The following is a 27,488-nucleotide window of genomic DNA, read 5'->3' as shown; positions in this document are numbered from 1 at the left end:
GTGGGATGGAATGTTAGATCCATATCATCATGCCTAAAGCATGTGCACAACTCCTTACTCTGTTTGAAAACTGAGTATTGAAGATTTATGCATGAAGTATTTGCCTACTGTGTTCTTGAAGCTTTTGTAAATTTTAATAGAAAATGGGTGATTGCCAAGGCTCTATCAAAATCTGTTTTCTATTTTTAGAAATAGAAACTGGCTCATTTAAGAGTTATTCCTGATACCCAGTTTTTCTATGCAAACCTTATGACAGTGTATAGCAGTGGAGACAACTAACTTCCACCGATGTTGTAGACAGTCACATTGCAAACTCCTTTTGGATCCTTCTGCTGCTATCTTAGGCATTTGGTGCTCTGGGGATTTGTTTCTCTCAGCTATAACTGTCACTGGGATAAGAGCACCATGGTTAGTGCCTCTTGAAACTGGCAGAATTGTTATAAACTGCTGTGATCTTCATTGCAGCTAAAACAGAGGCTACCAGTCAGTCTCATTTTGTATAAGCCAGTCAATTTTTATAATATGTAGCACAAAGTGCGTTTGCTTTGGGATTTCTCCATCTCCTCTGGCAGTCTGCTTGATTTTCTAACCCAGTCACCATGTGACTGTCTGTCTTGTTTCTTTTTATTATAGTCACAGACATTTTTTTTTGTCTTGGGCATTGCCACTTACCATTTCTCATTTAGATTACTGTATGCTGGTGAGGTAATTATTTTCTCTTAAAGAAGGACTTCTTCAGAAGCCATGAAGCTATGCATGTAAGTTAAAGTGGTTATCAGCATGCCAGATAGGACAGTTGGCATGAAGTATGATTTTTTTAGTTTGGCATTCTGTATTTGATTGTGTCTGTAGCCACATAGACCAGATTCTTTCTTGCCAGCACATGAGTTTACCAATCCAAAACCACTAAAATTTATTAGTTTTAAAGAGATGTTTAGACCATTTCTGGGCAGCAAAGCACAAAGAGCTTAGTCAGCCATCACAGTGATTGACATGTGGGGTTTGCTGCCTGAGGGTTTTGTGAAACAAAGGTAATGATCAGGAGGGCTACAACTGGAAAGGATGTAGGGCTTTTATCTGGTTTGCTGTCAGGACCCATCATGACCTCTTTAGACCTGCCAGTTTAACTTTTCCTACCCTAAGGATCATGGAAAGTGCTTCTAGTCCTGTTTACTAGATGATTATGAGGTACTTCAAGTTACACAAGAAGATCCTGAACATAGCTCTCCTCAAGTCCTAAGCGGCTTAATTTTCTCCCAAGCCCATTTGTAACTTCTGGAGTAGAATTCTCTGTGCAGGGTGGTGGGAGGTGAATGATCTGAGAACAAAGGGGATACTCATGTGAGTTTCTTTTGAACTGTTTGCCCAGGTGCCACCCTGTGTGTGATTTGCCAGGATCGCAATTCTCTCCGCCAGACTGTTGTCCGGTTGGAGCTGGAGGACGAATGGCAGTTCCGCCTGCGGGACGAGTTCCAGACTGCCAATGCCAAAGAGGACAGACCACTCTTCTTCCTGACTGGACGACATATTTAATTGAAAAGAGACACATTTCCTGAATGACACAAGACACTAATTGCCACCATCTCATGAAATTACTTCTGAGAGGCTCTGCTTTCTGAACAGAAACAGGACTGTTTTCTGTTGTTAATTAGAATGATATCTAATCAGACAGTTTAAGATCATTTACAATATTTACAAACATTGCCGTGACTTTTCTAATTTAACATTCTGATGGAAGTCATCCCTAATTCCTGATAGAAACACAGAGACTTACATGGTGGAAAGCATTTCATAGCAGAAGAGAGGTCAATGAGTGCACTTCTCCTATGACAAATAAGACCACATGCAAGTTCATAAAGAAAAGGATTAGGAAACTTTTTGCACATTACAGAAATAGGAAATGAAAATTTAGGAGCAGGTTCTGGTTTACAAGTCTTATTTATCAGTGGGAAGAGGGCAACAGGAGTTAGTACAGTTCTGTAGTATACTGCTTCTGATTGATCCAGGTAGACTTTTTATAAGAAGATTTGTAAAGTATAGTTCTTTACCAGTAGGAATTCAGTTGAAGCTCTAATTTTTAGAATAAGTGCCACACTGGATAGTTTTACCTTGCAGAACTGTTGGAGGAGAAGATTAATTATATGTCTGGTTTTATTAGCATAAGGAAGAGAGTTAACAAGGTAGATGATAAAATGAAATCTGAGCATTTAAACCTGGATAAAATGAAATCTAAGCATTTAAACATGAAACTGATATTAACTTGAATAACTGAAGAGATCAAATGGTGAGACTGACCTGCAAGTGATTTATTTCTAGAACAGTGATGTTTTGTGACTAAATTGTAGACTGGCTGTAGACTTCAAGCTGAGGCAAGTGCACTCAGGAAAGCCTATGAAATGGTTCTAAAACTCTCCCAATACACTTTCTGGGGATATTTTCTTGCCAAGGTGCTTCAAAGGAGTGAGAAAATGGAGATTACAATGCTGAGAAATTCAGGTGAAAATCTAAAACCATGTTTTTGAACAGCACCAGGCATTGTGATATTTTGTACGCTCTAAATGTTAAATCAGTGGTCACTGTCTTTGTCTCGGTGTTTGGGAATGCTGTCTAAGCTGCAAGCTTCCTGTTTGTCTTTATGGAATCAGTGTTAACGTCACTCAGACAAGGTGCAGGAAGGATAAGTATAGACATTGTCAGAGGATATCTAATATTTGGGCAGGCCTTTCTTGCTGGATACAACCAATGAGGTGCTTTATAAAGATGAAATGCCATTGGGTGGCTGAGTCTGCTACAGCACTGGCCTTGAAACGCAGGCATCGGTATGACTGTGCCAAACAGCTAATTTAGGTTAATTTACAGAGAAAGTGTGAGTTCTGTAAGTTGTGAATTCTGTAAGAGATGTGGATTGATATCTACAAGGAAACTGCTGGCAATCAGTGTGCTTCTATATTTCATTGTTTGTGTTTCAGAGTGAGAATTCACTTTAAGTTTTGTGAAGGAAGGTGAGCATTGGCCTATGTAAATAGTATTACTGTTCAGTTTTCACCAGCTAATTAGTTAATTTAAACTTTTTTTTAAGGAAGTGTGACATTTATGTCTTTATAAATAAAGTTCATGCTGCATGGACATCTGTCTTGGTAATGTACTGGACCAATAAGTACACACACTTATGTAGTGGGAAAAAAAAAAAAAAAAACAGAGGAAAAGCACTGGCTGAAAGGAGTTAACATAATTAAGGAATGACCTGAACTGATCAAGAGAAAATACAGAACTTCTTAATGGCCTACAACATAAGACAACAAAGGTATAGGAGTTTTTGCAAGAACTCAGACTGAATGACAGTGAGTTGAAATTTCCTTTCCTGTAACCAAATATTTAAACAATTACACCAAGTGCCCATTAAATTTTTTCTGTGTTTTAGATCTGATATTTGCTTTGTCAGTGTTTAGACATCCATTTTCTCCAAGAAACTAAAAAAGCCCTAAAGTACAAAGTAATAAAAATAAGTAAAAAATCAAATTAAGTCCTTTCTTAACACTCCTTTGCCACAAAGTTCCCAAAATTTTGACAAAATACAGCTGATAGTCACTTGAAGCCATCATACTCCTGAGTGTTGCTTCATGTTAACCTTTTTCTCCATACAGTGTCCTGTATAGAGGATAGGGGTCCCAGGGCCTGGCCTCAGCAGACCTGTGTCTATTGTGTGACCAAGTACAATCATTCTCCATCATGGACTATATTTATGAGCAATTGTGTGTGATGAAAGTTGGCATGCACAGCCCATTGTATTGGAAAGTACATCCTGTAAGACTGGATATGCCTTTACTCTGACCAAAATGCAGGTACTTCCTGTCATGCCATGGGAGCATCTGTGCACCCACATGGTAGGAAAACACAGCGTTTTGCTCACAAGAGGCCAAAAAATGATGATGGATGATTCAGGGAGAGACAGCTTCCAGAGCTCCATCCAAAAGTTTCTTAATCCCTGACCTAATTTACAAGCTAAGCCCCCCTAAAATGTGAGCTTTCATGGAGAAGGCAGTTTAGATTTTATGTCCAGCTGGGATTCTGAGATTATAAAGTAATACAGATAACTAATTATGACAAATTAAAGCAAATCTGGGACTGGCATCCTGTGCTGCAACCCTTGGTGCTATAATTCTTTACCATATGTGCATATGTAGGGCTGGGAGTCCAGGTCCCAGCTCCACTCTTCTCTTTCTTTTGTGAGAAGGAGTCGCTGGCTTTCTGTTCCAGTGATCTTTGTGAGAAAACTTGGCCCATGCCCATTATGCACACAAATATTTTAAGCATTTTCTTTCTGTTTTCAGATGTGGCAAGAAAGCAGAACTCTGCATTCTGTGGATTCACTTGCCAATGTGATAGCAAACAAAATTTTTATAGCCTCTGCCTTCTTCTCTAGTACCTTCTATGCTTTCTGATTCAGTCATCCACTATTATCACCTGCAGATATTATTATTAGCATGTTCTGAATTGTCTGTCAGAGTGGAAAGTAGTTTATGATTCAGCTTCTGTCAGAGTCCAAATATAGAGAAGGTTATTGGAAAGGTGACATTATTTTCCTTCTTACCATCCTCTCTTCTCTGTTAAAGAGTTCTTGACAAGCACTTAAGCACTAATATCTGGTATCTAATCACTACAGGACATTTCATCCATCCCTAGCAAGTGCCTCCTGTTGTGGTGATAGAGAATGTGCAGATCTCCGCTCCCACTCTGCACATAAAAGCAGCTGCTAAACATTGCTTGTGAGTGGGTTGATTTTCAAAGGCTCTATCTGTGACACTGTGGTGGAAGGTATCACTCACACAAAAAGAAAGAGGTACAATAAACCCAAAGGTGGGTCAAGAGACAGCTCTACAGGGTAGAAATTGAAGAGCAAGTGAAATGGGGGCTATGAATGGATCCAGCAGCATAGAAGAAGCTGGGGGGCAAGTAGAGCTCCTGGCTGCACTAGGAAGTGTTTGCAGGGGCACAAGGACCCTAGGCAGGGATTATGTGTAGTGTGAAAGAATCTAGATTTTTTTGGAAGTTGTGGGTGCTCGTGACACCCACAAATTCATGTGGGTGTCATGAGCACCCAGCTCAACAGGACCCAGCTATCTGCACAGGCTGCTGCTCTGGTCTGGCTTGAGGGTGAGTGAGGATTGTGAGCCATCCCTCCTTCCTGGGGTCCATCCCCCAGCCACAACCACAGTGCCTGTGCCAGAAATGACTGTGCCAGAGCTGTTTCTCAGGGTGGTGAAGCACTGCAATTACCATAAAGCCCAGCCTCTGCTTGCATCCCTCTGCCAAGCGTGGCTTGCCCAGAGAGCACAGCCCTGCACACTGCTGGGCACCCACAGCCCCATGGCACAGCCTCTCACCACACCACACACACCACACCCAGCTGCCAGGCTGCCTTTCCACCCTCCTGCCACAGTCCTCCTCTCCCACATCATCCCCTCAGCAGCCAGTCTTCATAATTCATCAGCTACCACTGAAATATTGTAGATATACTGGTGTGAAAAAAAAAACAAACATAATCTTCCCTTTTTCCTACTTCCTTAAGGGCACAGCTCTTCAGTGAAAAGTAAAACTTGTCCCATATATCCTCTGCCTGGTGACTCTCTTCTGTCCCTTATCCTTGCTCCAGACTATACCTGAATAAATACTCAGTGGTTCTGGTAGTTTGCAAATGCTTTTATAACATTTCCAGTCCTATTTTGACAGCTCCCAAAATAACCATTGATGACTGTGGAGGACACAACTCTGGCAGTTTTGAGGCAATAGTCCAAATGCTGACATTGTCCACTGCTGACATACTACTTGGCTAGGGAGTGGTGAGGTGTCAGATATAACAGTGAGACTCCTGTGCTCTGAGCAAAAGGCATTGGGAGTCAACTGCCATGATTTTAAGAAAGACCTCATAAAGCAGCTTCATACATAAATGTCTTTTTGATTAAAATCCTCAAGGAAATGGAAATTTTTGATTTATATTTACATAGGAATATAAACAGAAGGAAATTTCTCCACGCTTGCTACATGACCAATGTATTGATTATGCACTTAAACACTGAACATACTACAGAGTATTATTCTGTCAGTGTGAGCTGTTGTGTTGTAGAAAATTATGACTGGCATCATTAACAATAATTAACCAGTATTCTTTATACTTAGAGATGTCAGGACTGACAGGAAAGTGGGGTATTACTTGTTGCTACCTATCAGAATAATTTCCAGCTAGGAGAACAGATATTGGCTCAGAGGTTATTGCAGTAATCACAGGGCTGATTCTGCATCATAAGATACACTTTCATAAATGAGCTTTTGCAAGCATGTGAAATCTTTTATGTTGATGTGATTTCTCTCTATTAGACTTTAAATTATTCTTGTAAATACTGTTTATTTATCAGCCATAAATCTCAAAGTTCTCTCCCATACAAGATGGCACCTGTGGTGGAGCAGAGTGGCAGCCCTGTGTACCCTTCTTAAGTACCTCACTAAAATCATGTTTGGTTTGAATTTGTAGTATCTTGAACTTCACCTCTGTAGGAGATGCAAAACAGGAGAACAGCTCCATGAGACTTCTCCATGGAAACTACTGTAATGTGAAAAGCAACTCTTTTAAGAGAGTGATGCTGTTCCAGTACAGTAGAGTTGTGATTGTATTAAAGACTATCTTAAAGTAATCTTTAAGCTGAAAAATTATTATATTAAAAAGAAGATGGCAGTTATCAGTTCAGCAAAAGAAAGTTCTCATAGAGGCTACCATGAGTTAATATTTCTATATTTAAATATTCTGGAGTGATTACAATTTTTTTTCCTTCTCATGATACAGAACTTGCAAATGCTGTTTATAAAAAGCAACTCGCTCCTCTTTAACCTGTGTCATGTAGTGAAATCACAGGACACTGTTTAAAACTGACATCAAAACTTCTTTTTATAGTGCATAATTATCTAGTGAAACTTGTTGTTAGAGGATGTCACAGAGGCTATGGGCTGAAGAGGAATCTAAAAACTGATGTGAAGCCTACATGAACTGTGAGTCTGAGAACATTTTCTGTGAATTTTATGTTATCTACTATTCCACATTTGTCTTTGGTTGAAAACACCAAATGGGGAAGTAGCAACAAAGCTGTGAAGTCCTGAGAGTGCAAAAACGGGAAGGGAGTGAGGGAAAAGCAGCTGCTGGGGCAGTTGTGGAGCACTGGGAAGAAGGCAAAGGAACTGTGGCCTGGCTGTGTGGGTGTGACAGCAAGAAGGAACAGCAGCCACTGCATACATCTGTGTTGCCAAGGAGAAATGCCCACCCTTGTTAGTGCTTCCTGGTGAAAGCAGAAAGTTCCTGAAATCGCATGGTACAAAAAATGACAAAGGCTTCAGGAACGCAGTGTGCTGGGAAAGATGCATGCCCACTTCTTGAAGAATTGTATAAATAAACATTATGCAGCATATTACAATTATTTAAAGCTACTTCTGTTAATTTGTTATTCTTACCCATCACAGCTTGAAAGAAAATTGATCAGAAGAAATGGGTGGAACAGTGGAAAATTACTCCAACAAACAGTGGTTCCTATCTTTTAAATTTGGTGAATAGACCTTTCAACAAGGGCAGGAATGCCACTGAAATTCATTAGGTGTGGCATTTCCCTGTTTATCTGAAATGAGAAGAATTGTATTGAATTTCCTTCCCCAAAATTGTTCCAGAAAGCAAATGTGATTTGTCAGATAACTAATAAATGGGTTTCTGTTCTTAACAGAAACGAGTAACTTGAGCACCTGTGTTACTTACAAGTGCTGTGTTACTTTCTCTTGGAAGAGTTCCTCTACAACTTGAGGGTGACTTGGCTATTGAGATACTTCAGATTCAGAGTTTCTAATGTGACGTGTGAAAGAGTCTAAATAAGGATAATTTTTTCTGGTTATTAGATCCCTTTCAGATGCCTTTCACGTCAGTGTCCTGTGATCCTAAGACACCCATCAGGTGGAAAGTCAGTCCATCAGGGACTGGCTGCAGTGGGGCAGTGCCAGGGTTTCAGGAGCAGGGGCAGGTCAGAGCCAGCAGCAGGCAGCTGTGTGACAGTGTTGGAGGGATGCTGAGGGAGCCCAGCAGAGCTCTATAGGCCCAGTGAGCAACTGGAGTGAGCTTACAGGCACCTCCATGCAGCAATGAACTGAACTCTCAACTGGAATATCACAACTTTTCTTGAAACCTCAGAATAAATTGTTTTAGGAAAGTATTTCAGACTTTAAACAATCTTGCATGTTGTATTTTGGGATGAGGAGGGTAACAGAGGCAAGCACAGCTGATGCTGATGCTGATGTTGCTGTTGAAAACACTGTCCAGCCATGGCCTGTGATACCCTAATCCTCCAGCTGACAATGCCTAGGGGGCTGCACAGAGGGCTGTCACTTTTTAGTCCTTTCTATCTTTACATGCTGCCTACTTAGTGATACAGTGGTGAGAGACCACATGCTGGCAACAGGCTATTTTTCTACTCTGTGCCTTATTTCCAGTGTTTTTCTATTGATTGATTATTTTCCTATTCACTGAATTTGCATATAGCCTAGGATTAAGTAGGAAGCATAGCTGGGCATATTTGTTCATTTGCTAACTGTTATCAGCTCATAGTTAATGCTAGGACTTTCCTGCAGTGTGATGCTATAAATAGCCATTTCATTACATAAGAGTGGGAAGATTTAGAAACCTTTGTCCAAACCTAGACCTGTAACAGAAGGGTTCAGGGGTTTTGATAGCAACTTTATTTCACCAGCTACTGCAGCCAGATGCCTTATAAGCAGAGGGATGATAAATAACAAAATTCAAGCCACAGGTTGTGAATGTGAAAGTGTATCATAGCTGTGAGTTAGTGGTCATTTGGACACAAAACCTTAGGCTGTATTTTGGTGGCAAGGCTGCTATTTCTGCCACCTGCCAGAAGTGATTTCAAGATGCTGGACCCAGCTGTCCTCTCAGACAGAGACAGAAGTCTCAAAATATTCAGGACAAATTTATCTGATAAGTGAATAGTGTGAGATTTGTATGGATCTGTGTGGATTCTACACACTGGTATCAAACTAGGCACAAACAGAAACCCAAAAGGAACAAATGGAAAATTATCCTCTTTCAAATATTATTGCACAGAGGAACAGGAAAGCTATGTTGCCTTCTCACTCATACAGTTACAGTTGTGGAGTTGTGCAGCTGTGCAGAAAGGCAGAATTAGATTTTGGCATTAAAAACCTGTCCTGAAAAAAAATTAAACTATTAAAATCCATACAAAATATGATCAAAGACAGTAATAAAATGTTGGCAGTAAAAATTCCTTGTGTTCTGCTTCTGGAACTTTTAATTCAGTCTGACCACAAAATCTTATATGAAAGTTAGGATACCAACTGGAAGGGAATTTGTGTCTTTTGGGCTCTAATTTTTCACTTAACCTTTTGACTGAACTAGAGCCCTTGAGAAGTCAGTTGCAAGGAAAGTGTGCTCTGGTTTACTGAGCTCAGGTTTCTTGCTCTGACTGTGCTTCCAAGAACTTCAGCAGGTAAAATTAGCAAGAACATGATCACTGCGAAATTATATTCTCTGGAGCTTTGTTGTCTACAGCTAAAATCTGAAGGCAGCTTTTTTGTATATGGCAGAAACCAACAGTGGCTTTAGCAGCGTATGTGAAGAACAGGGAAAAACTACCAACTCAGGATGTCGTCTGAGGAGGAAGATCATCCAGAGACCCCCATTGGCTCCCCTTGGTCTTGGGTAAGAGACTCTGCCCTAAGGTAGCATAAGTAACACTTAAAACTTCAGAAAACAAGTAGCAAGCTGTGCTGTGTGACCCTCAGTAGTACTGAGTATCAGCATTTTTAGTCTCCTGTTGAAGTCTGTGTTTCATCAATGGTTTGGTTATCTCTTCTAGTTCAGCCTGTGGACTTTTAAAAAAAGAATTGATGGGGAAAACCTTCTTTGGCTTATCCTGTGTATGTCACATTCTACAAGGAAACCTGACTGATTCTGCACTGTGTGCTTTGCTGTCTCACTGGCTGTGAAAAGCTACACTGTTGGAACGTAGCTTTTAGGTATAATGGGAGGAAAAGGATGTAAAGAACAGTGCTAACATTTGCTCTGGAGGTCTGCATTAAAAAAAGAGCCACTGAAATACAATCTTTTTTTCTCAGTAAGATTGAAGCTGCCTTAATGAAACACAATCTGCACTGATGCCCCCCTAATAGTGGCTGCATGGTCCTGTGTTTTAAGGTCTGGGCTGATGCCTAATGCTGCTGGAGAGGATGTGGGTCAGTACAGGTTTCTGGCAGAAAGACAAAGGATGAATTCCCTCTGAAGGGACTTTGGGTAGAAATAGGAACAGCTCTACTGAATTGCCTGGCAATTCACTAAGTTTCAGGAAAAGGCAGGATGGATTACAACCAAGGCTTTCAATTACTTTTTAAAAAGCATGAAAGTGTTAAAAAACAATTATATGCTTTGAAATTAATATTTATGGTTTCATATATGGGTTTCGTATCTTTTTATAGACACACACATCTATGATTTTTCAGGGAATGACAATATTTGAAATGGTTTCTAAATGTGGTCAGGCATGAATGTGTGTGGTATGTCCAGAACTGATATGTCCTGCAGGTACCCAAGGAATTATCTGAGACTGTTGCTTTCTGAAGGTAGAATGCATAGAATAAATTGGTTTAGCTAATTATAGAAACATTCATTTAGTCTCATCTTTGGAGGAACATGTAGGGAGGGTGAAAATGAGCACCAGCTGTTCTCACCATCAGGACAGGTTTCCTGGTATTTGTGTGTTGGTAGATGTCTGTTTTTGACAGAGAGGAAGATAGTTTATAGGTGTTGATTTCTAAATTAAACATAGGTGACAACTTTCTATTTCCACAGAAAATTCCCTACAGACTGAGCAGAATGGAGGCTGGGTGGGGAGAGGTGGGACTGATAGGTTCACTGATGGGACATCAGGGACATCAAGACTTTGTTCAATATAAACCAAACTGAGAACAAAGAAGTCAGGGATTTTTTTTTTTTCTTTCTTTAAACTTTAAATGTCATTAAACTCCTCGCTTTCACCTATATTAAAATTTAAGATATCCTACACAACACTTTAACTATTGCATATGTATGATGTGCACTTTAGCTTTAGTTTCCTTCTAGAAATTTCCTGCACATATAAATCTCTTAAATTGCCAAAGAAAGTCATAGATCCCACTGCTCCTTTGAACAATCTGTTTTGCAGTGAATGTGTTAATAAACAGTGTTATTCAGCATATAAAGAATATCAGATTTCTGATAGAAATAGATGTGCTAAATATCATTTGAAATTGTTGCTATTGGCCTTTAGGAGCTGCTGACTCTGGGCTTCAGCTGAGGACATCAGAAAAGAAGAACCACTTACCTCTATAGATTTACTGAAGTGGCTCTGCCTATAACTGTGTTGTAGAGTATAGAAAAAATTTAGGTCCTTGCAGAAGATGACAGAATACATGTATTTGAGGATATTAAAAGCTCATCACAGAGAGCTCCTTGATAAAAAGATTCCCTAGGTATGGAAATAAAAATATATGAGACCCAGGCTTTGAAATGCAGCACGTGATAAAAAAGTTACATGCTTCCAGAAGCAAAAATTTATTTTTGTAAGCATTTAAACTTCAAACTTCCTCTGATTTATCATGATATTGCAAGAGGACCAAACAAGTATGATGTCATAGAGACATTTGCTTTCCCTAGGGTTAGGAATAAGATTGTACACTTATGTTCTTTCCAGAGGAAGAATAAATAAATTAAAAAAAAAAAAAAAGCATCACTGAGAAAAGCTGATATAACATGTAGGGATGGTGGTCAAAACTGGGCCTATCAAAACATAGCAGGCATCAAGGAGAACTGTGCAAATTCCTGCATCAAATACAAGCTTTCTATACTGCCCAAGGCAAAATTCACATTTTATTTACTAGTGTTTCAAATTATTATGTAGCTGTGCTCTAAGATCTCTGCTTGAGACCTTCATCTTCAGAAGAATTTCTACAACTTTTGCCTGTACCACAAGGAGCATTTGTAAAAATACTCCCTGAGCCACTTGCACTGGGTACCCAAATTAAACAGGCACACTAGAAATTGTAACTCTCATTTTTCTTCCTACGCATATAATTTTTAGGTTCATTTCTCTTTTGTTGTGTTCTGAGATGCTTTGGGAGAAGCCTTGCAGAAATGCAACAGCTGTCTGCAGCCGCTGTCTGCGCCAGCGCTGCTCAGCTGTGCTGCTGTGGGAGAGGGGCTGGCTGCTCCTCAGGGCAAGTCTCCATCCTCCTCCCAGGCCAAACCATGACAGAGCACTGCCATTTCTCTGGGGCTGCAGACAGTCCTGGATTTACCAGATTCCAGTGGGGTAGCGATTTAAGTAGCATGGATTTCTTTGTTAATGGACGAACTGTATGTTTCTCACCGTGAGGCTTTTACTGCACTGAGCGGCCCGAGGCGCTGGGCTGGGTGAGGCAGGAGCGGGGCAGGCCGGAGGCCGCTCCCGGCCCCCGAAGCTGTGCCGGCCCCGAGCAGCCAGAGGCACAGCCCGCTTGCCGCCCGCACTCACAGCCAGCACACCCACAGCTACCCCACAGCACGGCTGCTCCCAGCTGGCCCTGGGCTTGGGATGCTCCAAGCACGGACCTTTGCCGGGGAAGGATCTCTTCCCATGGGGCCTGATTCCTCCCCTGTGGCTGATCTGTACCACCTCGGGCACCGGGATCCACTATTGCCTTAACCACAGGGGTTGTGGTGTCGGCTCTCCTTGTTTATTTTGGTGGCCTTTTTGCAGCCATCTCCTGAGCAGACTCCAGACTTTCCGGGGCAGAGCATCTTTCCCCCACGGTGGCCTTACCCTGCCATGCCCGGCAGGCTGGCAGCAGCAGCCGGGGGAGCAGGTGCCGCCTCATTGCATCTCTTTGCTCTCATTTTGGAGGGCTGACCCTTCAGAGAGTGGAGGATGTATTTTTGCAAGGGTAAATAAGTCTCAGCGGTATTCACTGCAGATCTGCTGTCCTCCAGCGCCAAGCACGTGTGCTGCCTTCCCACCTACTGAAAAACAAACAGTAATTTGAACCCGGACCCTTCCCTGTGGTTCACTCTTTGGGGAGCTGACTGCAGGCCAAGTCCTTTTGCATTTTATTTAGGACAGGTTGCAGGAGGTCAGTGTGCATTCTGTATCTGGAGATCATGTCTCAGAGAGCCTGCCCTGTCTTAATATAGATCTGAAAGTTCAGCTTGGTCCACGGGGATGAAAGGCTGTGAGGGCCAGGAGTGGCTGTCAGCTGCTTCATCCCCCAGCTCCTGTCACCTCCACTGACTTTGCACCATAACAATGTGCATGATGAGTAACACTTTAATAACACTTATTTATCTTATGCTGCCATAAATGCAAACAGAGTGTCAACCTCTCTGGTTTTGACTGTCCTACTCTTTGTAGGGGTCTGTGACAACTCAGTCTCATCTGGAGTAGGAGTTTGCACCTTGTCAAGGCCACAGTCCAAGGACTGGTCAGCCCAAGGTTGAGATTCAGCAGCTGCAACTGAGCAGCTAAACAAAACCTACTGAGGTCTAAATTGCAAGTGTAAAACACTCTGAAAAGTGAAGCAGATAAGAAAAACCCAATCCAAACAGACAGAAAGCACAAACACATTTCCAAGAACCAGAGCTGTCTTAAACCCCGATATTTTGAAAGCAGTGATACATATTTGTTTCTTGCTACAGGCTTTTAGATGTCTGCATTTAAAAACTTATCAAGCTGTTACCAGTCATGGCAAAGGTTAAAACTTTTTTCAATTTGAAGTCCCCTATCTCTGGGAGGTTAAGAAAAAGCTTCCTGAAAAGCAGCATAAGTCTGACACTTCCACTGCATCTTCCCAAAGAGCTTCTGTTCCAAACCAATGAGCAGAAAAGGGCTGGGCTGTCATCAGCTGAGTATTTCCCACACACATTACCCGAGGAGCCATGAGGCCAAGGGTGCCATAACAGGGTGTGCACAACAAGCAACCATCATGTTGGCACCTCAGAATGTGTCCCTTCTGTTTCTAATGCACACAAGCTGGGGAGATCATTGAAAAGCCTGCCTGGCAAAATGGTTCAGAAAATACAGAACTGTCTTCTACTTCGCTTGAAATTACATATTTGAGGTTAAGGAAATGGGATCAACTGAACTTGGGGATCTCGTCACTTATACAGAGTTAGAAATAATTTAGAAGTTGCAAATGGAGCTGCATATGGTGAAGGCTAGAGACAGGTGTGAGTGAGCATGGCAGCAGAAAGCAAAGCTGTGCTTGCCTGTGGAGCAAAGGAGCAATGAGAAGGGAAGGACATGTTTTACTCAAAGCCTCCTCCATGGCCATTCTGTCAGGGCACACTGCCTCACACTGCCCCATGCTCCCAGTTCAGATGCACTGTATATTAGAACTAAGGTAAATGCCATCTGGGATTGCAGTTCCTTAAATGAGGAATGGAAGTGACCCCAAGACCATCCTCAGAATCAATTTTCTCTCTTTTGGTACCAGTAGCCAAACTCATAGGAAAATCAGCCACTGGTTTTATGAGAATTTACCAGTATAATATGATATATATTAATACAGAGAGAAAAAGAAGTTCCTGAAACTGTGTCCCCTTTAACCTTTTATCTGTATTGTTCCAAATGAAGCTTGTAGTTTCTGCTGTAACTTCACCACCATCCCTGAGTGCTTTACATCTGTGCTGCTGCCTGCTGGAGCTGTACTGGGATGGTTTCCCTGCAAAGCTGACAGCAAAGGAGAGCCTTCACTCAGCTTTGCAGAGCCTCTTTGTGTTCTGTCCTGTAGGGGTGAATTTTGTGGGCTTCAGTGTGAGTTTTGTTCAGGTTCAGCTTCTTGTGCCCTGCCATGGTGCTCAGGGGCTGGAGGCAAAAGCCTGTTTCTCCCTCATTAGTACCATTTAGAAGTTTTAGCTCTTTAAATCTTCAACAAGTACCAAGCTGTGATTTTTATCTTTACAGTCCCTCAGGAAGTTCATCATCAGAACCACAGACCACAGCACAAAAAGGCGATCATTTACTCTATATTACAGGCACAGTTAGCAGGCAATGGAGTCATGCCTGCTCAGAATAAATCCTTCATCCTCCATTCAGAAAAGCCAAGAAGAAAATACCTGATGGAGGCATTTATGTGTTTTCCATGTTTTCTTTCCCTCTTTTCTGTTTTTTCCCTTCTGTCTTATGGATTTCACATAAGTCTTGGTCTGATCTTGTAGTAATGCTGGCTTTGTGGCTTTGCCAGAGAAATGCTCTGCTATAATGGATGAGCAAATTGTACTTTGCCAACCAAAATGGGGAACAAGGAATTGCCTGGCTGCTTCTAAGCAAGGGAGGCCAGGCAGGAAGCAGTCCCCTTTCATGAAGGTCTAAGTCAACAAGGAAGAAAACTGCAAAAGGACAGACTGAACACTGGCAGCTGGTCTGAGAAATCTTTTTTTTTTTTTTTTATTCAAACCCACTCTCCCTCTAAAGTGAACTGTATCAATCATCTAAGGAAGACTGCTGAGAGGAGAAAGTTTGTAAGATTAGTCTAGATTTAATCCAGTACACAGAGAATTGCTACTTTTCTTTGCTCCTTCAGTAAACTTGGAACCTTTGAACCAAGTGGCAGATATCTGTTCCAGGGATCAGGTAAATAGTTTTAGCATATTCTTTTAAATGCAGAATTAGCAATGTGTCTGCATAGCAACACAGAAAAAAAAATACAGTCTTTTTTGTTCTAACCCAATCTATAGTTGTTGTTTCAATTAATGGATTCATTAATGTTATGTGTTCTGGGCTAAAACAGTCACATTGCAAAAATCTGTAATAAGGAAAAAAAATTAGCTAAAATACATGTTTCATAAATGTTATTTGTCAGAATTTCCTCAAGCTCTTCTAGGCTACAAAATATCTTAAAATTAAATAAATATTTTCCTATAAATTTTCATTAACAAGTGACAAGCCCCAGTTCTGCTCCCTCCAGCTTTTGCAGAAGTTGTATTGCTGCCAAAAGGCTTTTAAAGTGAGGGATTTTTAAATCAAAAGTGCCCTCCAGTGGTCCCACATATTATTTTTGGCTGACACCTGATATTTATCTTCCCCTTCTTAGGAATGAGGCCATATGATATTTAACAGCTTGTAGCAAGTAAAACCAATTCAATTGGATGTGCTCTTTGAAAAAAAAAGGTCAGTTAATTTGAATGCATCCTTATATTGAGATATTTTGTACACCTTCTAACCAGTTTGAAAGCTTTCAACTTATTCACTTTCGATTTTTTTGTCTCAGGAGTGTTTTTTCCTGCATTGTGCTGGGGTATTCTCTCTGCTCACCCTCTGCACGTGGTACAGTTTTGACTAACACCATCCATATTGCAATCTGCTACAGGACAGAGGTGACCTTTGCAAAGCAAATAATATATCAGGCAACTCAAGGATATTTTTTACTTACACAAGCAATTAGGAATTCAGCATAGCTTTGCTAATAAAATCAATAATTTTCCTTTAAAATCTGGAAATCATGATTGATTATTTTGTCTTTTTCTAAGTATTTTAGGATCCCATGGACTCATTATTTCTTGGATATTTTAAGGCAGAGAAGGATCAGGGAGAGGTACAAACCAAGGCTTTGTGGGATTTCCATCTCAGTAGATATCTCTGAGAAATCCCTGGAGTTCAAGGATTTTCTTTCATTATAAATTTCTGAGCCCACTCACTCTGCCAGTTTTGCTTAGAGGTTTTTATGAGTCAAAAGCATCTGAGGGGCAGCATTCCTTCAGAGGGACACCTTGGAAATTCAATGGAAAAATACTCTTTAATAATTAAATAATTTGCAATAAATAATTTATTTGAAAACTCTTTTGCAAAACAACAGTTTCCTTAATCTGTTTTAGCCTTATTAAAAAAAAAAAAAAAAGAAAAAAAAAAGAAAAAAAAAACTAAAAAAAAAAAAAAAGATTAAACCTGAAGGAGAGTTTTCCCAAAGGGTATTTAAATGTCCTTAATTTTTAATTCCTTATTGGATTCACTGTATGAGTCCTGGTGCTTTTGTAAGGTCAGTGGAAATGCAACAGTCATTACAAGTGAGCTAACTTAAAGCAGTTACAGATATGACCTTTGATAAAAAAAGTTTGGGTGCTCCAAAATCCCTTCTTCCCTTCTTCTGGAAATCTACTGCTGTCTGTGCAACAGAGGCCAAAACTTGACTATAAGTCAATGCAGACTTGACTCTGAGCTAAGACTGAGAAATGAGCTGTGGCTCTTGCCCTGCTCGGTGCACTGCTGGCCTGAGACAGGATGACAAAGCTATTTTCCCTCATGCTGCTGGATGAGGTTCAATAACCCTCTGCAACTTTCTCAGCTGCTCCATCTGTTGAAAGGGGATTATGTTAATAACACCTTTTGCAATATATTGTGACATTCACCAGGCTGTGCTGTGTGTGAGCAGGGTAATGCAGTTAATAAACAGAGTACAAACACAATAATACATTTTTTTCCACTTCTATGTGAAAAATAACACAAAGTGAAAGGAATTTAAATGAAAGAAGATCTTAGCCCTATTTTTTTCATAAATTTCCTCTTCTGCTTCCCTCCAGCAGCTGTATTAAACTTGTAAAGGACAAGCCCATGAAGATGTGCACAGAACACAGCAACACCTGTGTATATAAGCCATGCTAGAAGGTTCATGTTTTCTTCAAAACTAATATACTTTCTCTCTTTTTTCCCCTCTAGGATAGCAGGTTGTAGATAGTCAGACCCTAATGGTAAAACTGAGAACAAGTAGTTTCCTTTAACTCCTACTTATTTGAGTAATTCACTAGTTTTATCATCTTCCTTCCTTGGTCAGTGCTGCACAAATCTCAAGAGATCAGGAAATAGTACAGAAAAGAGAGCTCTGCCAGGACCTGTGAAACAAAAGGAAGATGGATGGTAGAAGGAATGGCATTTTATCTTGGCATAACTCTGTAACAGTCAAAAAGGTGGTTTATTAATAGTGGTTTGGCAGACATACTATACCAACACTTCGTGACTGCAAGAAGACCAAAGCAGGTGTCTAATTTCCTGCAGGCAGCCTGTGCCTGAGTGGGGGCAGGTTTTTGCAGCAGGAGAGGCAATGGTCAAGTTTCCTCAGTTTTCTTGGCAGCTCTGTGCAGCTGGGTAGGAGAAGGAAGTTTCTGCAATGGATGAAGAACAATGATAATGTTCTGGATTGAGAATTAACCCAGTGCTTACTGCAGGATCCAGATACTTGGCTTTTGCTTGGGCTGGGCACTTTACTTGTAGCCTGTAAGCAGGAAAGGACAAATAAGCTGGACAGCCTTTGGGGATCCAGGTTTGGCAGAAAGGCTGGGAACAGATGGGGGTTAATGGTGAGGGTGAGGGAGAGTTGGAGGGGGAGGGTGGACACATCCAGGGGCATGGGGATGCTGGCTGTTGGGAAAAGGTTTCCCTTCCACACAGCACTCATGGAAGCTGTAGGCAGGAGCTGGGCTGCTTCCAGCCCAGCAATGCTTTTCCTTAGCTTTCGGCCAGAGCTGGAAGGAGCCTTTGCCCTACACTGAGAAGGGCTGCCAAACACCAGAATCAGCAGCATCTAGCCCTTCCTCACATGGTATCTGGGGAAGAAACCTCAATCTCAGCCACTCCAGGGATTCCCACAGGTTCGCTGGGGCTTCCACCTCCTGTTTTCCTGTGGAGAAATGGTTTCATTTGATCTTCACCTACACTGTAAAAAAAAAAGGAACAAAATAAGATGTGGCAGGATTGTTACCTCATTTCAGTGGAAAGATAGGTTTTGTATGAATACACTGAAGGATTTATTTCTATAGTCTAAAGGCAACAATCCTGTTGGAGTAATTCAGTCCTTGGAATTGTCTCTATCTCTTCACTCCCTACAGAGAGAAGTGTGAGCTCACTTAGGTTTCCTCTAAGGTTTGGGAAGATGCTACTCACTAGGGATCTGCACAACATTTACACATGGGAGAGGCAATTCCTCACTTTAACTGGCTTGTCTCAGTTCAGAGCTATTGAACAGTGGTCTTAATTGCTTAACACCAGTAGTTTATTTTCTGCTTTGCAAATCCTCAGACAAGCATTCCTGAAACCAGGCTGGAGCAGACATATCTCCTGACTACTTGCTGGCCTTGTGGTAGCTGTGCAGCATATTCCTGACCCTGCCATACATGTCAAACAAACCCTTCAGCTTATCCTAGGCTGCCTACATTAATGATGACTTGTTCCTTATTATATGAATAAAGTTGGTGAAGAGAGTGAATGACTGCTCAGATTTTGAATGCTAAGATTTGGGAAAACTTCACTTAAATTAATGAGGATTTCACAAAAAAGGCATCTGTCACAACCTTTTAATTTTGTCCCTGTACAGTGTGTGACAAAGGGAGCCCCAATTAAAGCTTCAAAGCACTTTTGAAGACCAAAAAACATCAGTATAGTATGTGAGTCTTAGTGCATCTTTTTTTTTTTTTTATAAACCCCATGAAAATTTGATACTTTCTTTATAAACTCTGTTTATAAACTCATTTATAATTTAATGCTGCAGCAAATGAAGCTCTTTTGACCGCTAAACTGCTTTTCAGGGTGTATTTGCTCTCATAGTCAATGAAAAAGTGTTTTCACTTTTTCATTGACTATGAGAGCTTTGCTAAAGAGAAATTGACTTTGATGGAAGTGGTGTGCTCTGGGTGAGATACAATAGCAGATCTATCCTGTGGGAAAAAGAATGGAAATTTTAATGGGAAAAGAATAGCAGGCAGTTATGAAAATGATCTTTCCAAGACATGCCAGAGGTACATTTAGAGAAAAAAGTTTGTATTTAAATGCTCTATGTCATGCCATGCTAAGGAAGCTTAAATGGATCATGCTCTAACAGTGCAACACTCCCTGTGGATTAATTAGAAAGGGAATCCAGGTGTTATCATCTCTCTTATGACTATTTAAGATCTAAAGGGCAGTCCCCGGATCTGATCCCACTTAAAAAAGTGGCCATGAAGTGAAGGGGAATTATTCTCTCACCTTAAAGTCAGACAGGTACATCTGGGCTGAATATAATAGGATTTGTATATTAAATATCTTTGGATTTGATACCATGGAGACTCCAAATCCAGTCTCCAATGGAGACTCCAATCCATGGGTGCTATCTCACTAACACAAGCACTATCAATCCAGCCCAGAGAAAGGATATCTCTCTATTCAACTGATGCCACATAAGGAAGGCTGTGGCCTGGGTGAAAAAGGCTCTGAAAAAGTAAAGTCTTGTGTTGGCACCTCAAATGAGATAAGAACAGCTGGACCTATGTGCTTGCCCTCTGCAGGAATCCCTTCACACGGAATTGCATAATGAAGTGAAAACAAGGAAATATGCAGGAGCCTGCTACAGTGAACAGATTATTTCTTGCCACCATCTTTATTTTGCTGACTACTTAATCTATGAAGTTAATTTAAAAATGAATCCCACCAGTCTAGAGTATCAGGACATGTTAATTTCTCACAGAACAGTTAACAATCTTTCACCCATTGAAGTCAGTGGTATCATTGAAGTCCAAAACAGTCAATAAAAGATTATTCACAAAATGGAGCTTTGAATGTTCCCTTGATCTAACTTCTGGGAAAATAATTTCAGTGTAGGTAACAGAAACAGCACTTGTGATCCTCCACTGACACTGGTGGATCTCTGATGGCCTTGACTGTGTTGCTAGATGCTGGGGAAGGTTTGGAGGTGGGAGGAATTGTAACCTGTCTCTCCATATTGTCCTTAAACAATAAAGGCAAAAAACACAGTCCCAAAGCATCCCTGAGGGCAGCTGGTTGTGCTCTATCATCCAGCACTGCTTCACCACCAGCCTAGCTGCAGTGGCATCTTCAGGAATGTAAAATAAACACTTGGGGTTGCTCTACTCTTGAGTCAGCCAGCCCTTTGAAGAGCATCCACTGATTACAAACGTCATTCTCTGCAGCCAGGGATCTGTAAAGCTTCATCCATAGCACTGTCCTGCCTGGAGAAAAACTGTATGACATTTAACAAAAGACTGATGGCTGTCAGGCCACTGAGCCTTGTTTAGGCAAAATATTGAAGAAAGTAGGAGGAGAGGCAGAGAACTTCTAAAAGTGTGCATTGTGACATGGCGATAGAATTTCAAAGCCAATGCAGTTATTTCGGTAGTAATTAAAGCCCAGGCAAGCCCAAGGGATTATTAACATTAAAAAATATATTTCTAAAATCTTTAAAAGCTTTCTGTGTGAAAGTGTAACCACAGAAAAAATGTTCCTGGCCCACTGTGTTCTGAGATGCTTCTTTCCAAGAATTTTATTCAAATACTTCCTCTTGTTCTGCACATGCTGTTTTTCTTCTAGTCAGCAATGTTGCAGCATATATTGATTGGATTTTATGACTGCCTTCTTCCTAGAAATAGTCCTGAACAGTGTGTAGCATTAGTGAGAAAAACAAATCACTTGCAATGAAGAGGCACACTCCCCACCTCCTTATTTTCTGTCCTTCTGGACAAGAGCCAGTAGGGAGCTGCTTCCAAAGTCTATTTATGAACATGTGTTTACTTTTGCATACACGCAGTCTTTACTCCATGTGAGCCCTGTGTACTGAACCAATGAAGTCAGAAACTGTGAAAATTGAGAAATTTGCTTTCATAACAGTAGTCTGAGTTGATAATGTTTCTCTATTTTATATTGAAAAGATAGAAGCAGAGTGAAGTTATCTGGGTTGTGCGGAGAGCACAGGCAGTCTGCAGTAGTGCCAGCTGCAATGGAAGTTTCCAAACTTCCTGACCTACCCCTCAGACGTAGGATTGTTTTTCCTCTTCTGCTGCTCCACTCCAGAAATCTGATCTTGGGACACAAGGTCTCTTCATATTACAAACATACCTATGTTCCACAAAATGACATAAACTTACTCCCTAAAAAGTTGTGGCTAGCAAATTCCTTAAAAAAACCCTATAAAAACTACACACAATACAATTGTTTCTGCTGTTAAAAATGTGCATGTGAGACTTCAGTATTTGAATGCTTGAAGGGTTTCAAAGAACAGCAAGCCTACCTGTTTTTTTTTTTTCCCTAGATGGGCAAAGTGGAAAAAACCTGATGTATATTTTAATTCACTCACATTTTAATGGAGGCTTGTTGTGACTCTATCAAGCCTGTCATGAAGCCATACATTAAAACCTGTTTTGCCTATCACTGTTGGTGCCCTTGATGACTCTGGACAGTGACTAATGTGCAAGTACTTACATATCAGTACTGACTTAATGGAACTTCCCTCTGTGGCAAAATTTAATATTCTTTTAATAAATTGCATTCTTATGGGAGGCTTTCCACAAATCAATGGACAGGGGGATGGGAAGCATCACTGACAGCCTAAAATAGCTATGATACCCATAAGGAAGGCCTCTGAGTAAGTCTACAAGCAAGCAAAGTAAATAAACAGAGAGAATGAAAAGCTCAGCTAGGTTTTACAGGTCAGCTCCTGATGTGGCCATTGCCTCCCACTTGCCATGACCTTTATGCCTCTATGGAGGTAGCTGCCCTAGGCAAATGGACAAAGGGTTCAATCATAACATGAACGACTTGTGCAGATTTTCAGTGTACAGCACACAGTTTTTTGCTGTCATCTTCCTAACCCCATCACCACTCCTGAAATTCATCCCTAAAATTCCACACAAAACAAATGGGATCAGGGAAATGCCCCTTTCTGAAGGCTCCCCACAAGCTTCTTTAAGGTATTTGTACAAGGTATTTGTATGTGACCCATGACAAAGTTTGCTAGCAAGCAAAAACATAGTCTGTGCCCAGTGTTATGTGAAGAGCAGGCACAGCACAGCACTGTGTACTGCAGGGAGTGGGGAGCCTGGGGAATCCAGCGTGTGGCACAAACCCAGTTTCTCAAGTCTTTAAACAAGCCTGCTGCCAGTTCAGCTCTACTGCCATACCTGTTTGACCAGAATCCCTCTGAACTACATCAGGAACTTCTTGATAGTTCCTTCCTTTTTTCTCTTCAGAGATTCCTCTGTTTACATGACTGAGCACGTATCTCATGTCTCAGACTGAACAGCAGCAGGCCAGATCAGTTTTGTTTGCTCTGTATCATGAAAACCCAACATTTACAGATTCTTCGTGGTTGCAGATCCTACATTCAGCAGGATCTAACTCTGAACTCCTTTGCCTTGCACTTAACAATGAGGGTCTAGATGACTCAAAGCCTCACCAAGCCTAAGCCATGGGCAGTGTCAATACTGCAGTCATGAAGCTCAACCACCCACCAGCTTCCTGCCCCTGGCTGTGAGGAGGATCAGGCATTTTCACCCTTCTCTGATGAAGGGCATCTATTGCACTCTTGTGTGCTCTGGGGAAAGTTTGTGGTAGCAGCTGCCATGTTCAGGCTGATGGAGAAGTTGCTCAGGGAGGTGTCTGGGTCTGGAAAGGCTGATGCCATGAGGGAGGGTGGGGTGAACATCAGGTGATCTGGATACATCACCTCATGAAACACCTTTTGGTAGCCTAGGGTGGTTCCTAAGAAAAAACATTCCCAGGTGCAGTGTTAACTGCAGCCATTAAAACATCCGACAAAAGCAAGTGCTGGTGTGGTGGTGGGGCCACCACCCCTGCCAATGGTGGTGGCAGCCAAACAGGCTCCGCCCTGCTGAACGGTCTGCAGGAGATGACAGAACCACCTTTATCAGCATGCCTTGCAAGACGTTAGATAAACAGCTGATAATTCTCTCTCTGAGTGACTAGGGCGAGGTTAAGAAAAGGGAGGAGCTCAGCAGGAAAAATCCAGACGTGGCATGAGGCTCTTTCAGGGTGTATTTCCAAGACCAGGGTCCCCTGTGTTAACCCAGCCCTGGGATGTACTCATTGAGGTTTCTGGCTAAATGAGCAGCTTTATAGTGTCTCACTTTCTGTCCTTAATTTTATCTTTATTTCAAAGTCACTTCAAAGTGTGGTGAGCAAACCACCATGCCTGAGCTCTGCTGCATTTTGCAGCACGTCCAGGACAGAAGTGCCATGGATATTCTCACTTTTTTTTTTTTTTATTTTTTTTTTTATTTAATGTATAGGCTGTATTATTACAAAGCGTTCAGCTTCCATCTGGATTTCAAAATAATGTAGGAACTTGACGTAGTCCACTGGGAGATTAACTCACTGAGAGCAGCCCTGAAGAGAAAGACTTGGGGATTCTGGTGGATGAAGAGCTGGACAGGAACTGGCAATGTGCACCTTCAGCCCAGAAAGCCAAAAGTATCCTGGGCTCCATCAAAAGGAGCTCTGGTGAGACCCTGCCTGCAGTGCTGCATCCATATCTGGGGTCCTCAGTGCAGGAAAGACATGGACCTGTTGTTGGAGCAGGTCTAGAAGAGGGACATAAAAATGCTGGAACACCTCTCCTATGAAGACAGGCTGAAAGAAAAGGTTCAGTCTGGAGAACAGGTTCTGAAGAAACCTTAGATTTGCCTTCCAGTACTTGAAAGAGACTATAAAAAAAGAGGAAGAACAACTTTTACATAAGCAGGCAGTGATCAGATAAAGGGGAACAATTTTAAACTAAAAGTGAAGAGATTTATATTATATTTTAGGAAAAAAAAATCTGTACTGTGAAGAGTGAGGCAGGGGCACAGGTTCCCAGAGAAGTTGTTGATGCTCTGTCCTTGGAAGCATACAGGCCAGGTTGAATGGGAATTTGAGCAATCTGGTGTAGTGTGTGGCATCCCTCCTCATGGTGGTGGGGGATTAGAACTAGATGGTCTTTAAGGTCCCTTCCAACCTAAGCCATTCTATTATTACAGTGCAGGTATCCATGTTTTCAGCAAGGAAAGGACAGGGAGAACATTGCTAATGCTGCAAGAGCTACCCTAGCACCCATGCTTTCTCCAGAGAAATAGAGGCTGTGAGGGCTGGGCAAGCAAGAAGACTCCAAACTGCTGTGATATTCCCACCCTACACCTGTTCCTCTGTCTCCATGTATGCTTTGGGACCCTGGAACTACCAGAGTGCTTGACATAATGGCTTCTTTGACTTGGGCCAGGTTTGAGTGATGTGATTAAACAGAACTGGTTTCTTGTTGTGCTTTCTCTGCTTCATAGAATAAAACTGGACTTTGGCTTCCATATTGCAAAGTACTTAAACTGTTCTGTGGTCATCTCCATGGGCAGCAGCTCCCATGTTGCCTCCTACAGACCAGTGGCTTTATTTTGGTAGCCTTCTTATAGAAGATAAATACACATAAGGGTGTTTTTGCGTGGAGTGTTAGAGCATCAAGCCATTTAACTAGGAACTCACTATGAAGTTTCTGACAGAACTCTTGGTGGTTACATTTTTTTTCCACATTATTTACTGACGTCCCAAGCTGTGTCTTGACTAGTTACAACCTCTTCAGGAAAATTAAAGTTTTCAGTCAAATCTGATTTATGTGAGAAGCTAGGAAATGGTTTTATTACTTTAGGTCACTTCGAAAGGCAGTATGATCATGTGGCAATTGGGTTGTCATTTTACCTTGAAAGAAGGTGGCCCTCCTTCCTCTTTGCTGCTTAAAATTACTCAGTAGTGGAGACAGCATCTCCTCACAAAAGATACCTACTCTGGCTTGTCGGGAAGGATAGATAAATATAATTATTCATAAATAATATAGCCAGGATGAGAACAGTCCTCCCTGCTAGCTGGACAATGCCCCTGCCTACGGATGGGTCCAGGGGTCAAGTGGGCTGTTCCATCTCACCCCCTAAAATGTATGGTTAACCCCGGACCTGTATCCCTCCCCTAAAACATCAAGTGCCTGTAACCCCATTGGCCTAAGCCTTGTTCAGGCCGACCTTTAAGCCCCCTGATAAGGGGCTCCGAGGGGCCACACATCCTCTTGGAACTTCCCCTCCCCTTGGAACTCCCCCTCTCCTAGAGCATCCTTTTGTCTCTCCCCTCCGCCACCCTCTCAAGCCTCGCCACGTGCTGCATCTGGCAGCTCGAGGCAGGACCTCTCTCCATCCCTAATAAACCTCATTCCCCAAGAGCAAACTTCAGAGATCTCTTGTCTCCATTCATCTACACTGTCCTGGAGCAAGCAGAGCTTGCTACACTGGCTCTCTGTGAAAGAACAGACCAGCTGCTTTGCTCTAGGCAGCCGCACTGCAGGAAAAATAGAACTCACTCTGGGCATCAGATGCTCCTGAAGGGAAGTAATAGGATGTTTCTATCTGGTACTGGCAGAAATAAAGTACTTAAATAATAAAGCACTTACTGTGTGTACTTAACTACATTTAGAGGCATGATTACTGTAGAAACCTGATTTAAATTGCTTGAGTAATTCAAAGTGAATAACTTTGTTTACAACACCTGTTGCATCAGTGTGATGAGTTAAACACCAGTCAGGTGATGTCGTGAGATTGTGTCAGAAGTTTGAGACAGAAGAGCTGCTTAGGTCATCCTGCCCATCCCTTGGCTACTGTGCTGTGCTTCCCTATAACTTGTTTCTGTGCTACTTTTTTAGAATTCAAAACATTTAATGTAACAGTGTTTTCATCACCAGTTTCTGTATTTTTTCCCACTGTGAGTTTTCCTTCTTAGGAAAGAACTTCTGAAAATGGATTCTCATTCTGCTATGTCACTTTATCATAGACTAATAGAATATAAGGCTGCAAGAGACTCAGAGATCATCTGGTCCATCTCTATGCCTAGAGGCAAATTCAACTATAATTAAAACATTTCTGTTAAATGCATGTTCAGCCTGCTCTGAAAGATCTCAGCCTCTTCCGGCAAGCCATACCAGAGCTCGAGTGCTCCTACTATTATAAAGTTTTTCTAATGCCTAAATATTTCCTGTTTCTTTTCATGTTCACTGCATTTCCATATCTCTCCCAAGGGGGCATGGATTACAGTTACTGCTACTATTTTTTGCCTGCAATATTTTTATATAAGATATATTTTTCCTTCTAAGTTGAGAGTATGAAATATAGACTATTCTGCAGATATCAGGCCATAACAGTTAGTTCTGAGTCTTCTGTTTTACTTCACTTTCTATCAGCTAAAAGAAATACCTTCATTCTTAAACTCTCCATATGAAGTTGGGAAACATACAGTTTAGCTTCATGCTAACAGGCTGGGCAATAGAGGGTCATAAAGACTCTCTTTAGGGGACAAAGGGAAAATTTTGCTTTGCATCACAAATTAAAGTTTTTTTATAAATATTGTTGAATTTCCTGTGACAGTTTAGGAGCATATTATTTATTTTAGACATCAGGAGAGCTGTGCAATAATGCCTGTGATATGCCCACACTCTTGGAAGCAAAGAAACTCAGGTAGCTTCAGAGGAGATCTGGATCTCTTGGCTACAGTGATGATAGGAAACTAAACAGTGACAGTGCCCGTTCTCTGGCTTTGATGCTACCTGGTGTGATCTACTCACCTCCCGCTATTATTATTATTAAGCTC

The 27,488-nt window shown here is 41.4% G+C and overlaps 2 protein-coding genes across 11 annotated transcripts in view; both read left to right on the top strand.

Moving 5' to 3' along the window:
* GREB1 (growth regulating estrogen receptor binding 1) overlaps window positions 1–3,126 on the top strand; it is a 92,967-nt gene extending 89,841 nt beyond the window's left edge. For all 7 annotated transcript variants that reach the window (XM_085576268.1, XM_085576269.1, XM_085576270.1 and 4 more), the window contains exon 33: window positions 1,370–3,126. In XM_085576268.1, coding sequence (XP_085432394.1) covers window positions 1,370–1,533 — 164 coding nt within the window. In that variant the 3' untranslated portion in view covers window positions 1,534–3,126. The remainder of the gene's footprint in view (window positions 1–1,369) is intronic.
* Window positions 3,127–9,570: 6,444 nt separating this feature from the next.
* The window catches only part of LPIN1 (lipin 1), a 78,845-nt gene continuing 60,927 nt past the window's right edge, over window positions 9,571–27,488 (top strand). For all 4 annotated transcript variants that reach the window (XM_021525386.3, XM_085576279.1, XM_021525389.3 and 1 more), the window contains exon 1: window positions 9,571–9,760. In XM_021525386.3, the coding sequence (XP_021381061.3) occupies window positions 9,704–9,760 (57 nt within the window). In that variant the 5' untranslated portion in view covers window positions 9,571–9,703. The remainder of the gene's footprint in view (window positions 9,761–27,488) is intronic.

Source organism: Lonchura striata, chromosome 3, assembly GCF_050655825.1.
Source record: "Lonchura striata isolate lonStrDom1 chromosome 3, ASM5065582v1, whole genome shotgun sequence".
Lineage (NCBI taxonomy): Eukaryota > Metazoa > Chordata > Aves > Passeriformes > Estrildidae > Lonchura > Lonchura striata.
The sequence above is the reverse complement of the archived record's forward strand: the minus strand, read 5'-3'. Positions and strand labels throughout refer to the sequence as shown.